Here is a 15399-nt window from a genome sequence, read left to right on the forward strand (position 1 = left end):
AGAAGAGGATAGCTGCTGGCTATTACTATTACAAGCATAAAGGATAAACAATATTTGAATGCCTAGATTACACAAAATAACTAAGGGACTTGTCAAGTAGGACTAAGCTCCTTCCTCTGGGCTGACACAGCAGTAGGCAAGCACACAGCACACTCACTACAATGTAACAGTCAGGACTCCCTCCTCTTGCCATGGCTGCCCAGAGCAGCCTGGGAGGCCAGAATAAAGATTTCCATTTACTTGCTCCATTCTGCCAACCTGCTCTGCCTGCAGTGTTCCCCTCAGCCCCCATGGTTCCTAAGAGTGAAACCCCACAGAAGCTGTCTTCACATTTGGCACCCTCCCTCTTCCCCCGCAGGGGACGCCCCAGAGACCAACTCCACGTGGGAGCAGCCTCAGAGGACAGGCATCCAGGATATCAGCTGCTGGCGGGCAGTGGCTCCCAAAAGCTTACTTGAGTCAAAGAGCTCTGAGTTGTTAGCAACACAGCAGTGACTCTACTTCAAACAATGGGGCCTTTTGGGGAAAAAAGTGCAACTTACGTGAGATTTGACTTCCACATCATACACCAGGCTGTCCCACAGCCCGTGGAATTCAGCTGTGACAAAATGAAACAAAAACTTAACTTTAAGAAGCAAGCACTACACCTACCAGCTAGATCTGCCCTGAGCCACTGATGTTCTGCCCTGCTCCACACACGGCATGCTAAGATTCTGATTACAGGGAAGTTAAATTTTTAAAAATTGTCTTAAAATTAAATATGTAAAATAAATGTCAGCTATGTAGGATTTTTGACAGGTAATTAACTGGGTAAGAGTTACTTTTTATCATGTTGTTACATACAGCCATCTTTTGTGGACCTGCGCTTTCCACAACACAGACTCTAATCCACCACTCTCCCTATAGGTCAGTGATGGCGAACCTATGACACGCGTGTCAGAGGTGACATGCGAACTCATTTTTTTTGGTTGATTTTTCTTTGTTAAATGGCATTTAAATATATAAAATAAATATCAAAAATATAAATCTGTTTTACTATGGTTGCAAATATCAAAAAATTTCTATATGTGACACAGCACCAGAGTTAAGTCAGGGTTTTTCAAAATGCTGATACGCTGAGCTCAAAAGGTTCGCCATCACCGCTATAGGTGAACACTTGGGCAAGGCAGACCAGCGGGTCTAGTCTAGCCATTAGGACATCAGGCATAAAACTAGATGACTAAGTTAACCCCAGGACTCTGCCTGCAAGAACACATTGGCTAGTCCACGAATAAGCATTGAGACAGTAGGAGGAAGGAGTGGTCCAGCAGGACTGACTAAGTAGGCAGGAAAGAAGCAATTGGTCCCATTCTCAATGAACACCATCTGTGAGGATCCAGTGTAAAGGAACTCTCTACTTCCCTCTTTGGTGATATACTTTTCATTTCATAAGATATAAAATACCTTAAAATCCTACAAAACAAATGAACAAAAACCTCTCTGGTTAGCTGACTTGGAAAGTCTGAGATGTATGCTATCCTCTGACCTTGTGGACTCAGCATGCTCTAACTACTGTTGCTATCACACCTACCTGCGGGCAGAACCCAATGATTAGCTGCAATTATATTTTCTGTCTCTTCTTCCAAATTTTCACTGGTGGGGCCATCTTCATTTAGGTGGAAGATGTGAAGTGCAATAGTGCATACACTCAAATCGATGGGCTGTGATGAGAAGGAAAACCAAATAAATCTACACAAATGGAAAAATCACTCGCTTTTCAATTCTAATATCCAATTTGAATCCTAAACTCCAAATATAAAGATTGAAGGTGATGTTAATAGAAAAAGTCTATTATTTCAGATTCAGAATTAGCTCTTTAAAAAAATAATATGGAACGCTTCACGAATTTGCGTGTCATCCTTGCACAGGGGCCAAGCCAATCTTCTCTATATCGCTCCAATCTTAGTATATGCGCTGCCGAAGCGAGCACCAGAATTAGCTCTTTTAAATGTGTTTATCCCTCCCTCCCCTTTTGGTGTATAACAGCTATTTGAAAAAACAACTTTATTGTTTTTGTAATTATAAAAGTAACACACTTGTTAAAAATTGCAATTACAAAATGAAAAATGTCAAAGTTGCCCAGCATGGCTCAGTGGTTGAGCGTCCACGGTTAGATTTCAGGTCAGTGCACATGCCCGGGTTGCAGGCCTGATTCCCAGCATGGGGCGTGCAGGAGGCAGCCGATCAGTGATTCTCTCTCATGATTGATGTTTCTATCCCTCTCTCTTTCTCCCTCCCTTCCTCTATCTGAAATCAATAAAAAACATAAAAAAAAAAAATATGTCTAAGTCCCCTACACCAACCTCACAGATGTTAGCCTATAATACATCCATACATATATCGGACCCAAAATTGATTCTATCCCCGTTTTCTACCCATGCTTTTCCCAGTTACTAGATCTAGGAGACATTTTCCATTAGTAGATGGAAATATCATTCTCTTCCATGGTTATGGCATCTTTGGTGTGAATATGTCAGACATTTAACCAATCTCTAATAAAGTTAAAATATTTTGATAGCTAAGGTGGTGTGGTTTTGGAACCAGTGTGTCCATGAGGCCTTCCTGACTCCCCAGCATCCAGACAATTGCAGAGGAAGCCCTTTCTTTGGAGGGTGGTTCTGGGTTCATATCCTGGGAGTCAGTCCTGGAGCCATAGCTAGAGCCTGCTGCTCTCCACAATCTAGCTCACGTTCATCTTACGTTACTCAAATGTTTCCCATTATCTAAAAGATTAAAAATGGCAGCAGAGTAAGTGGATGTTGCACAGACATGCTTACAGGAACAAACTGGAATTACAACTAAAATACAGAAAAACTTCCTGAATAATCAACGGAAAACTCGCTGGAGAGAACCCTGATACCTGAGGACCGAAAGTGGAGACCGCATAGAGACTGTTGGAGGGGCGGAGGCGCAAAAGGGCTGGCTGGGCGCCTACAGACAGCAACTGAAGTTCCGGAGAGATATCTCAGCTGTGGGGGGTTGCCACTGAGAACTCTGGGATCTAATCCCCAAGCTGGGCCCAGCAGAAAGCACCAGAACTGAGAAGGGTAGCCACATAACATCTGGGTGTGAAAAGCAGCAGGGCTGCTGTCTGCCACTGAGCGATGGCTGGAAATTCAAGCATCCTCTTAAAGGGCCAACACACAAAATTCCCTGTGGAGCCACCCACCTTGTGCTCCGGCAGGGAGGGCAGAGTGGACTGGAGCTGTGTGAGCAGAACCCAGGGTTGGGGACTCAAGGGTTAGAGCTCAGAAGGCAGACACTCCTGGTTTCCTGTGCTGAGTCATTCCCTCACGCAGTGGAGAACACCATTCCCACACAGACACTTGCTATTCAGGCAGCCTTGCCTGGGGGCAGATAGGTGACCCACCCTATGGAAAACACCTTGCCCTGAGGCCACTTAAGAGACTAAAAATAACAGCCTCCAGGCAGAAGCAACTGCCCCACCCTATTGAGAAAAAACAACAACTCTAGACACCCCTGAGGATGATTGCCTGAGGCAATTCAAGTCAGCACTCTATCAGTTGGTAGGCAGAGGCTGTCTCTGGAGGCTTTGAGTCTTTGCCTGATCTAATTAGTCAGAAACAGCATTTGACACTGTCCTGCACTAGAGATTGAGAGGTGTAGCAGATCTACCTAATACCTAGTCACAAACCCAAACAGGCAGCCAAAATGGGGAGACAAATAAACAACACCCAAATGAAAGAACAAGAGAATTCTCCAGAAGAAGAGATAAATAAAATAGAGATAAGAAATTTATCTGAAAGAGTTCAGAGTAATGATGGTAAAGATGCTCAACAACATGAGAAAAGATATAGTAACTATAAAAACAGAAATAAAGCATGACATTGCACAAATAAAGAACACATTGGGGAGAAACCAAGATGGCGGCATATGTAAATACCAGAAATTGCTGCCTCGCAAAACCACTTCAAAAATACAACTAAAAGACAAAACGGACATCATCCAGAACCACAGAAAGGCTGGCTGAGTGGAAATTCTACACCTAGAAGGAAAGGGAAAAGCACACTGAGACTCAGAGGAGGTGCGGAAGTAAAGTGCAGAGGTACGGAGGTGCACATGGAAAGGGCTGGCAACTGAAGACACGGTTGTCTTTTTCAATTGGGAGGGAGTCTCAAGCTCCCGACTGCTCTGAACTCCAGTTCCGGGCGAGTCTCTGGGGACCCAGACTCATACCGGGAGAAACTGAACTGTTTGGCAGTGGGCAGAACTCAAGGGCGGCTTTCTCTCAGAGGTGCTTGCAGCGACTGCTGGGACACTGAGACTCGGGGCCTCTTAGGGTAGGACTAAGGAGGAGCCATAGCTGCTTGCTCCGCCCTGTTGATCCCCTGAGACCCCGCCCCACCCAAGCTGTGCACAGAGGCTTTTGCATATGAAAGCCTGGCCCTTTGCAATCTGAAAATTACCTAACAAACTGCAGCTGAGTCAGAGAGACCCAGAACTTCCAAAAGAAGGCCCAGGGCCCCACAGCAGCTTGCACTGCTTCACAGCTGGGCCTCATCTGGGCACCTCCAAACCCCAAACAAAGAAGAGGAATCTCTCCATAGCTCCTGCTGGGTAGCCAAAGGCAGAGGCTAAATTAGCACCTCCTTAGAGATCCAAGAGCCAGTGTAACCAGCGGTCAGAGTGGGACCATCCAGATTACAACTCCTCAGATCCATAAGGGACACACTCAGTGAGCACTAAAGCCCCACTGAAGCAAGTCTTGCCCCAGAAGGGTGTCTCCAGCAGAGAAGTTCTCCCACTGCAGACACAGCTGATTCTCACAGCCAATTGGCCTGGAGGTCAATTCCTCCCAGTGATACCTACAACAATCAAGGCTTAACTACAACAAGACTGTGCACAAAGCCCACAAAAGGGGTGCACCAAGAGTGTCCACCTCAGGTAATTGGGGAGGCTGAGCCACTGGGCCCTATAGGACCCCTAGCACAGAAAGCCACTCTATCAACACAAGGAAGCATAAAAAATGTGGAGACAAAGAAACAGATCACAAGTGACAGAAATGGAGGAAAGCAAACTACTGGATATAGAGTTCAAAACCACGGTTATAAAGTTTTTCAAGAATTTTCTAGAAACCGCTGATAAATTTAGTGAGATCCTCAAGAAATCTAGTGAGACCCTCGAGGTTATGAAAAAGGACCAACTAGAAATTAAGCATACACTGACTGAAATAAAGAATATTATACAGACTCCCAACAGCAGACTAGAGGATCGCAAGAATCAAATCAAAGATTTGAAATACGAAGAAGCAAAAAACACCCAACTGGAAAAACAAAAAGAAAAAAGAATCCAAAAATATGAAGATAGTGCAAGGAGCCTCTGGGACAGCTTCAAGCGTAACCAACATCCAAATTATAGGGGTGCCAGAAGAAGAGAGAGAGCAAGATATTGAAAACCTATTTGAAGAAATAATGACAGAAAACTTCCCCTACCTGGTGAAAGAAATAGACTTACAAGTCCAGGAAGCACAGAGAAACCCAAACAAAAGGAATCCAAAGACCACACTAAGACACATCATAATTAAAATGCCAAGAGCAAAAGACAAAGAGAGAATCTTAAAAGCAGCAAGAGAAAAACAGTCAGTTACCTACAAGGGAGTACCCATACGAATGTCAGCTGATTTCTCAACAGAAACTTTGCAGGCCAGAAGGGAGTGGCAAGAAATATTCAAAGTGATGAATAGCAAGAACCTACAACCAACATTACTTTACCCAGCAAAGCTATCATTCAGAATTGAAGGTCAGATAAAGAGCTTCACTGATAAGAAAAAGCTAAAGGAGTTCATCACCACCAAACCAGTATTATATGAAATGCTGAAAGGTATCCTTTAAGAAGAGGAAGAAGAAGAAAAGATACAAATTATGAACAACAAATACACATCTATCAACAAGTGAATCTAAAAATCAAGTGAATAAATAATCCAAGGAACAGAATAAACTGGTGAATGTAATAGAATTAGGGGCATAGAAAGGGAGTGGACTGACTATTCTCGGGAAAGGGGTGTGGGGGGTGCGGGAAGAGACTGGACAAAAATCATACACCTATGGATGAGGACAGTGGGGGACGGGGGGGGGGGAGGGCGTGTAAGGGCAGAGGGTGGAGTGGGAACTGGGTGGAGGGGAGCTATGGGAGGGAAAAAGAGGAACTGTAATAATCTGAACAATAAAGGTTTCATTTTTAAAAAAATTCAAATGGAAAAAAAAAGAACACATTGGAAAGACAGTTAAAATATTTCAAATTGTTAGCTATTATTAACAATATTTGTTCATATATCTCTACAAAATTACATAATTATGTTAAGATAAATTCCTTGAGGTGAATCTGTAGTCAAAGATGAGAACATTAAAATGTTTAGTGGTTAGCAGCCATGTGTTCCAGCTAAGCTGTGCTACCTGTCCCTTCACAACAGTGTTGGAAAGCTCTCCAGTTCCCCTCAGCTAGCCAAAATTGAGTACAATGACATCAAATCTCAGTGTGGATAAAATTCCAACAACCCCCACAATTGTTGGTCCTAATCTATAACAATAAAAGCGTAATATGCTAATTAGACTGGACAGCCAAACAACCTTCCAGACGTCCTTCCAGATGAAGCCGGGGCTGCGAGGGCCGGGGCTGCAAGGGCCTAGGCAAGCTGCTGCAGCTGCGAGGGCCGAGCCCCTGGCATGAATTTTGTGCAGCGGGCCTCTAGTATAAGAACGAAGAAGTCCACCACATAAGAGTTATTTTAGTGTCATATCAATTCTTCCAAATTGATTCTTTATAAGACAGAAACTGTCCAGGTATCAGTGACGTGAAGCACACACTTTGTCTTGTTTTTACTCTGGTGCTAGAACTGCCCCAGTGCATCCACACTGTTAACAGAAGCTCCTCTTAGCTCCCATACATGAACAGGTGAGGCAGTCCATACGCTGGACTAGGTGAAGAGATTCAAGAAAACAAGCCCATCTCCTCATCTCTGTTGCCCCGGCATGCCCTATGGTCCTAATGCATTCTGAGCACCCCATACATTTTGTTGCCTGAAAGAATAAGAGAGAAGGCACACAGGCCTCCTCAGCACAGCCCACTATTCTTGGTGCTGCCTTCTAATTCCTGGTTTCCGATTTCTCCCCGCCTGTCCTGACAGCAGGCTGGCAGTGGGGCCACGGCTACTCCCAGCACCTGGCCCCTGCCAGAGAACCAGTACTTAACCCATCGTCAAACCAACAGGTAAGCAAAGCAAACCACTTTCTGACATACACTATCAAAGCAGCAAGCGGACAGTCATGGCAACAACTTTCTATGTAGCTAACGGTTACCTGTTTCTTGGCACAGGGAATTAGTAACTCACCTGTGGGTCTTTAACCTTTAATTCCGTGTCAACAATAGACACAGACTGCACATTTCTGGTCAGAAAAGGATCATCAAACTCAGTCCACGTGTAGTCACCAAACACAATATTATGTCTGTTAAGTAGCTTTCTAACACTCAGCTTTATGTCTTCTTTTTTTGCCGTGCTGGACAAATAAACAAAACACAAAGATCAGTTCTAAGTTACAAAACACACACCAAGGTTTTAACGCTTAAAAACAAAAACAGAAATGGGGGCATACATGAGGAGTGCAGTAGGTCAGAGTACATACAGGAGGGAGTGGGCCTGCCTGGGGATGGAACTGGAGCCACCCCTTGCCTGCCCGCGGCGGGACCTGGGGAGCAGCTCACCTGGAGCCTCCGCTCTTCCTCAGAGAAAGGGGGCAGCAGCAACAGTGTTTGCTACACTGGGCTACTTTGGAGATTAGTCAATACATTCAAAGTGTTTAGGACAATGCCTGGCATAGAGTACGCACTCAATAAATGAAAGAAGGACGGCCCACCGCTGTGGGGTCAGCTCAGGAGTTTGCATTTTAACAAGTGCCCCAGGCCTGGCATTCACACTGAGAAAACCCAACACTTCCGGCTTGGCATTCAAGGCTCCCCTCCGCCCACCTTGCCACCTGACAGCCACGCTGACTGGTGCTGAGATCACACCAAGGTGTGCGATCACTGCGGTACGCCTCCTGGCACGGAAGAGCCCGAGAAACGCCGGCTCCAATGGCAATATCTATATTTCCCCTGGAACCGAGAGCTCTGGGTATCTGGCCCATCCTAACTTCCAGCTTTCCTGGGCTGCGCCCGGCTGGGCTCTGCGTGGGTCCCGTTCAGGGACGGGCCTGATGGGTCAGGTCCGTGTCCGGCGCAGTGGGCTCCAGTCGAGGTCTGGGCCGAGTGTTGTCCGTCGGGGCCACGCAAAGGCCGAATCGGCTCGGACCTACCCGGGTCCCACTGGGTCGGGTCAGGCCGGCTCACCTGCCGCTTCGCTGGTGCACCTCCACATGGACGGACGGCGTCTCGGGCACGCAGGGCAGCGCCTGCTTCAGGTCGCCCACGGCCTGGTCCATAGCACCGCCGCCGCGGCCGGGAGCAGTGGGTACCAGGCCCGAGCGTGGCCGCCGCCTGACGCCCGGCGCCACCACCACGTCCACTTCCACCGCCTCCTCCACAGCTGCCAAAAGGACCGTCTGCCCAGCCCGTACTTCGAATCTGCCGCGCGCAGCGCGCCCTCCCCTGACCCGGAAGCACTCGGGCCTGCGAGCGGGCGGGGCCAGTTCCGGCCTCGGGTCTACTTCCGGCGCGGCCCCACGACCTCCAGGGGTGAGGCGGGCACAGAGCCAGGGCCGCGGGGGCGGCGGCCACGCTCTGGCCGCGCTTGCTGCTGCCCTCGGCCCCGCGCTCCTGCCCCGCCGCCGCCATGGGCAAGAAGCACAAGAAGCACAAGACCGAGTGGCGCTCCTCGTACGAGGGTGAGGCGGCGGGCGCGCTTTGTGACGCCGGGCCGGGCGGGCGTTCGCGCGGTGGACGGGCGGGCGAGGGGCCCGGGGACGTGCTCAGGATCCGGGCTCGTGTGCTTTCGCGGTGGGCGGGGGCGCCACCTCGGAGCCCGCTTCACCTCGCAAGTCCTGGAGAGGAGCCGAGCATGTCAGCTGTCTTGTGTCCGGGTCTCCGGGAGAAGCTCCTACTGCTCCGTCCTCCCGCCTTCCCCCGCCGGCCCTGCAGCAGCTCGTTGGCGTCAGCTGACAAGGGGGTGGCCCGGGGCGGGGGGAGGCGGGATCGAGCGGCGGGGTCCCAGGTCCTGGCCTTGTGGCGTCGCCCTCTCTCTGGCTCCCTGAGGATAATGCAGTGTAACGGGAAAGCTAGAAGAGGAAGGGGAAGTAACGCCCAGCTGCTCTCAGCGGTGCCCCGCCGTTTAGCGTTCTCCTGCTCTGCCTGGGTAGGGCCGGCCCTCCTCCTCCTTGATCCCTCACTGTAACAGCCACCCATTGGGCCCGCCGCCCCCCCCCCCCCCCAGGTGTTTTCTCTAAGCACACGCCTTTGGGGCCCGCCTCTGTCTCTGCAGAGTATGCAGACAAACCCTTGGAGAAGCCCCTGAAGCTGGTTCTCAAGGTTGGAGGAAGTGAAGTGACTGAACTCTCGGGATCTGGCCACGATTCCAGTTACTACGATGACAGGTCAGACCATGAGCGAGAGAGGCACAAAGAAAAGAAGAAGAAAAAGAAGAAAAAGGCAGAGAAGGAGAAATACCTAGACGATGACGAAAGAAGGAAACGGAAGGTGAAGGAGGGTGGCGGCCCCCGGGGGTTGGGGCATACCGAATGCGCGCTCCAGGGCTTAGGAAAGGGGGTGATTTGTTGGAAGCAAAACAGACCGCAAAGGTAGTTGCTTCATTTCTGGCTCTTTGAGCATCGCCTCTCCCTTGACCCCTGGGAGGGTCTTTGCAAGGGTGGGAGCCTGGATGAGCAGAGTCTCTGGAAGAGGGTGTTTCTCTCTTAGCTTTGTGTTTCCCCCTAGAAACAGTTGGTTTAAAACTGTTTGCATTGCTCTCGCTGCCGTGACTTTGCCTCGCAGGAAGAGAAGAAGCGGAAACGGGAAAAGGAACACTGCGACACGGAGGGAGAGGCTGATGACTTCGATCCTGGGAAGAAGGTAGAGGTGGAGCCACCTCCCGATCGGCCAGTCCGCGCGTGCCGGACACAGCCAGGCAAGTGCTGGCATTTTCAGACTTTCTTGGAGTGTGGGATCTTGGTACTGTGTCCTTCAGCTTTGGGGGAGAAGCATAGAAGGAAGGAGCAGTGTTTTCTCTTCCAAGGTCTCACACGAAATATAGCTGGGTCTGAGATTCTTCATTATTATTATTATTATTATTATTATTATTATTAAATGAAGGGGTTGACTTTATTATTGTTAATCCTCATCTGAGGATATTTTTCCATTGATTTTTTTAGAGAGAGTGTAAGGGAGGGGAGAGACAGAGAGAAACATTGATGTGAGGGAGAGACATCGTTTGGTTGCCTCCCACACGAGCCCCGACCAGGGCCAGGGATCGAGCCTGCAACCGAGGTATGTGCCCTTTGACCAGAATCAAACCCAGGACCCTTCAGTCCGGGGGCCGATGCTCTATCCACTGAGCCAAACCAGCTAGAGCAGGATCCGAGATTCTTGCCTTCATCTTCGAACTTCTAGAGCAGTGGTTTCTCAACCTGTGGGTTGCTACCCATTTGGGGATCGAACGACCCTTTCACAGGGTCACCTAAGACCATCGGCATCGGAGAACACATATATAATTACATATTGTTTTTGTGATTAATCACTATGCTTTAATTATGTTCAATTTGTAACAATGAAAATACATCCTGCATATCAGATATTTACATTACGATTCATAACAGTAGCAAAATTGCAGTTAAGAGGTAGCAACGAAAATATTTTTATGGTTGGGGGTCACCACAACATGAGGAACTATATTAAAGGGTCACGGCATTAGGAAGGTTGAGAACCACTGTTCTAGAGCATGGTTTGGCCAACTGCTGCTCCTGGCTTTTTTCTTTAAGCACATGAGCTAAGAAGCTCATCGTAGATGGGAGGAGGCTAGTTTTCCATCAGTTATTCAGAACCTGGGAGCTGTGCTGGCTGCACCAACGGAGAGCTCCCAGAACCCTCTGATCTGTGTGTGGTCACTTTCCTCGAGGCTTCCAGATGGTTAGGAAGCTTGTTCTTCGGGGAGTTCTTTTCTTGCTCAGGGGGTCAGAGGTATTATATCGCAGTCATGGCGGGTGCTGTTTTCTAGCAGTACCTTCTCCTGTACGAGTCTTACCATGGTGAACGGGTAGGACTCGTGGCTGCTGAGCTTGTTGAGAAGAGAAGGTCAGGTGCAAACAACATTTCATTAAATGAATGTGTCTACAAAGTTAGTACAGTCACTGGTAATTGTTAGCTTGATCTGACTTCTTCCTTGAGGTCATACACTGGTGCTCCCCTTCTCCCTCCCCTTCCCCCACCCCCATATGTCTGAAGAGCTAATGATCACATGATGCTTTCTTGGTGATTCTGAAGAGGGTCACTGTTGGGGACTTACTGGTCTGCACGCCTCTTGTGCTTCGACCTTGGTTCCTCAATGGAGAATGGCATTTAGAAAACCAAGTCTGGGTCCTGGGTATAGCCCTCAGTGGACAGAGCTAGGAAAGGCCATTTACATACTTACAACTTGTAGAGGGAAACTAAACTGACATCTGTGTTTACATTCACCAAAAGCCATGTTTTCACAAGTGTGCCCAGAGGGGTAGCTAATAACTGCAGTGCTCGCAATAACCCGTGTAGTGTGTGTTCCTAGCCCCATTTCACACATGAAGAGCAGGCATATGCAGACATTTAGGACTGTCAAGTGAAATGACAGTTGGTTAATCCAGGATCAGCTTCTATAGCCAAAGCCTTTGTTCTCCCCTTCATACCTTGTCTGGAATGTACCAGGCCCTTTGATGATAGGCGCTAGAAATAGATTGATGGCTGATATCTATGTGTTGTTTTAAGGGGTATTGGCACTCGGTTTTGGGGACTGATGTGTGAGTGTCCTTTCTACCCAGCTGAGCTTTGGGAGGAGGGGGAGCAAGGCTGGGTCTGGTTTATCTTTGTATCCAGTTCTTATTTGAACCTTCTTATTAAAATGCTGTGGAACTCGAAACAAATAAGTACGTACTGTGAAATTGGAGCTCGCCAGTGAAGTGATATCAAAATCTTCTTGTTCAATTTATTTTTTCTACTTTTTAAATCATCAGCTGAAAATGAGAGCACGCCTATTCAGCAACTACTAGAACATTTCCTCCGCCAGCTCCAGAGGTAAAGAGTGTTTCTAAAGAGCTTGTGCTTGGGAACATTTGGGTGTCCTTCTCTATGTCTGAGGTGTTCTTGCCCTCACCACCATCACATGTGAAGTAGACACTTGCCTTTCACTGGTAATGCCCAATCTGACTGGGTGGGCAAGCATGTGGGCAATGTGGGGGACTGTCAGAGATGCTGTGATGTAGATGTCATAGCTGTAGCCAGGATGCTAGTTTTGGAATTTTTTGTGTATTCAAAAATACCTACCACAATTTTAAAGAGCATAAATTTTATTTTTTATTGCTAAGAAACAAACTTTGGTCAATTAACATTTTTATTGTGAAAGATTTTGTATCATTCAGAAATTTAGGTTTTAGGGGTTTCCAGTTTAAATAAAGATGTTTTTGTTTTCAGAAAAGATCCTCATGGGTTTTTTGCTTTTCCTGTCACGGATGCAATTGCTCCTGGATACTCAATGATAATAAAACATCCAATGGATTTTGGCACAATGAAAGACAAAATCATGGCTAATGAATACAAATCAGTCACGGAATTTAAGGTAAATTAATTTAGTTCCTAAAATAATTGTTTGGAAGCTCTGTATTAGTTTATGTCCAGTAAATGCTTCATTCATCTTAGGTCATTTCCAGTTTCAAGTTTTCACAGGTGTTTCTGTGTTCAGGTTGAACTTTCACACAGCATCAAGGAAATGGGTTGGTTGTAATTTTCTTTGTATTTTGGTCTAGAACAGTGATTTTCAATTTTTTTCATCTCATAACATGCATAAACTAATTATTAAAATTCTCTGGCGCACCAAAAAATATATTTTTTGCTGATCTGACCAAAAAATAGCTATAATTTTGATTCATTCACAGCAGACAGCTATTGTTGTGTTGGGGGCTGTCATTTTATAAAAATTCTTTATTGTTGAAACTATTACATGTCATTTATTTATTTATTTGACAATCTAAGGGAAAAGAAATCAGTGGCCCTGGCCAGTGCGCTCAGTGGTTAAGAGCATGGGCCCAGCCCTAACCAGTTTGGCTCAGTGGATAGAGCGTCAGCCTTCGGACTGAAAGGTCCCAGGTTCGATTCCGGTCAAGGGCATGTACCTTGGTTGCGGGCACATCCCCAGAAGGGGGTGTGCAGGAGGCAGCTGATCGGTGTTTCTAACTCTCTATCCCTCTCCCTTCCTCTCTGTAAAAAAATTAATAAAGTATATTTTAAAAAAAGAGAGAGAGAGAGTGCATGGGCCCATGCACCGAAGGGTCATGGATTCAATTCCCTGTCAAGGGCATGTACCCGGGTTGCAGGTTTGATCCTCCGTCCCAGTCAGGGTTGGAAGGCAACCAGTCGATGTGTCTTTCTCACATCGATGTCTCTCCCTCTCTGTCTCCACCTTTCTCCTCCCCTCCCTCCCTCCCACTCTAAAAAAATCAATGGGAAGAAAAAACGACGTCAGTGCCCCTGACTAAACTAATCAGGTATTGCATGTTTTAAAAATTCTTGCAGCGTAGTGTTTAAAAATACCTGGTTTAGAAACTGGCCCATAGGTTACATGCTATTTGAAATGCGTTTCCATTTTTTTTTTTTTTTTAAAGTTCCTGTGTTGGCATAATAGAGGCATGTTAGGTCAAGCAAGGATGTGTCTTATTTGGCCTGGTTCCAGAATGGGTACCTTTTGAAATATAATTTTCCTAATTCTTAGTTTTGTAACAACTGGGTTTTATAGAATAATAAATTCTTACATCCCTTGAGTGCTTTGCTCTTAACTCCCTTTCTTAGTACCAGCTGTGAGAGGTAGAAAGCGTGAGGGGAATAAAAGCAAATGCTTGGTCACATTGGCAGTATTGCTATTTAGAAAAGGCCATTAGGCTTCTTTCTTAGGTCTGTCAACTTCAGGAAAAGCTTGGCTTTTCTCTATTTACTGGAGACGTCACTGAAAGGGTGTGCTGACCTGCAGAAACAAAACGACAGAGCAGAAGGAGTGTAGGAGAAAAGGAAAGTTTTCACAGGAGGGTCCTCTAAATTCCAGAGGGCAGGTGGTAACAGTGATCCAGGCCATAAAGTCCTCTGCCTTTTCTGACTGAGGCCCCCAATTTGGTCTCTCACCCAGTGACAAAGCCACGGTGGGAGCAATGTTCACCCCATCTCTTGTCCTCAGGAAAGTGGTTGTTTTTTTATTGATTGATAAAATTATGTGTTTTGGGTGTACAATTCTATAATACGTTATCTGTATAATGTATTGTGTTCACCACACCAAGTCAAGTCTCCTTCCAGCACCATTTATCTACCTTTACCCTCCTCTACCTCACTCTACCCCCTTTCCCTCTGGTAATCACCAGGCTGTTATCTGTGTCTATAAAGTGTTTGTTTAATCCCTTCATCTTTTTCACCCAGCCCCACATCCCCCCTCTCCTCTAGCAGCTGTCAGTTTTCTATCTATGAGTCTGTTTCTATGTTGTTAATTTTATTCGTTAGATTTCACATATGAGTGAAATCACATGGCACTTGTCTTATGGATATGGAGAGTGCATTATTTTAAGTGAAACAAGCCAGTCAGAGAAAGATAAGTCAGGAGTGTTCTGAACCTGACACAGTTGCGACCTGTGATGGACAGGGGCTTCATAGCCTCAGTTCCAGCCCTGGGGACACTGGCACAGTGACTTGGTAAGATCCCTGGATAGCATGTGCTGTGTTGGTGTGTGGCTTCAGTGGTCATTGTCCATCCTGATGTCTAACTCACCTGTGATAGCTGTGTGCTACATAATTTGGTTAGGATGTTAAAATACTGATGTTTTAAATAATATAAATTGTTCAATAAGACTGTCCATATTTTAGTCTTTTTCTAATAGCACTGGAATAACTATCTGTAAACAGAATTTTAAATTCCATGGAAAAACCACAGAGAGAGAACATATGATTATGTCCACCTCTCAGTTCGCCTTGGACTTTCGCTTAACTTAGCTGTTGGTTCTTGTTCCTATTTATGTCTGAGTTCCTCCCCAAGAGAGAGGAGAGGGCTGGAGATGGGAATGAAGCAGAGGGAGCCATCATCTTCCTCTCATGAAGTGTGGGTACAGTAAAACCTCTATATAACGGACTAATTCAGGCAAGGGGTGTCTGTTAAAGCCGAAAGTCCTTTACATAATAAAGCAGGTTTTCCAAGTGCAT

The 15399-nt window shown here is 46.6% G+C and overlaps 2 protein-coding genes across 6 annotated transcripts in view; one reads left to right on the forward strand and one right to left on the reverse strand.

Moving 5' to 3' along the window:
* The window catches only part of TRIP13 (thyroid hormone receptor interactor 13), a 22120-nt gene extending 13001 nt beyond the window's left edge, over positions 1–9119 (reverse strand). Inside the window, exons 1-4 of one of the 2 annotated variants that reach the window (XM_081090151.1) lie at positions 8383–8641; positions 7388–7553; positions 1571–1700; positions 543–598 (exon numbers count right to left, since the gene is read on the reverse strand). In XM_081090151.1, the coding sequence (XP_080946277.1) occupies positions 543–598; positions 1571–1700; positions 7388–7553; positions 8383–8474 (444 nt within the window). In that variant the 5' untranslated portion in view covers positions 8475–8641. Of the gene's footprint in view, positions 1–542; positions 599–1570; positions 1701–7387; positions 7554–8382 lie in introns of both variants that reach the window. The other variant, XM_081090150.1, reaches the window with a different exon arrangement.
* BRD9 (bromodomain containing 9) overlaps positions 8737–15399 on the forward strand; it is a 24833-nt gene continuing 18170 nt past the window's right edge. For 3 of the 4 annotated variants that reach the window (XM_081090145.1, XM_081090146.1, XM_081090147.1), the window contains exons 1-5: positions 8743–8876; positions 9470–9684; positions 9979–10111; positions 12183–12243; positions 12640–12784. In XM_081090145.1, coding sequence (XP_080946271.1) covers positions 8825–8876; positions 9470–9684; positions 9979–10111; positions 12183–12243; positions 12640–12784 — 606 coding nt within the window. In that variant the 5' untranslated portion in view covers positions 8743–8824. Of the gene's footprint in view, positions 8877–9469; positions 9685–9978; positions 10112–12182; positions 12244–12639; positions 12785–15399 lie in introns of all 4 variants that reach the window. The other variant, XM_081090148.1, reaches the window with a different exon arrangement.

The sequence above is a fragment of the Myotis nattereri genome, assembly GCF_964212035.1.
Source record: "Myotis nattereri genome assembly, chromosome: 4".
In the NCBI taxonomy this organism is placed as follows: Eukaryota; Metazoa; Chordata; class Mammalia; order Chiroptera; family Vespertilionidae; genus Myotis; species Myotis nattereri.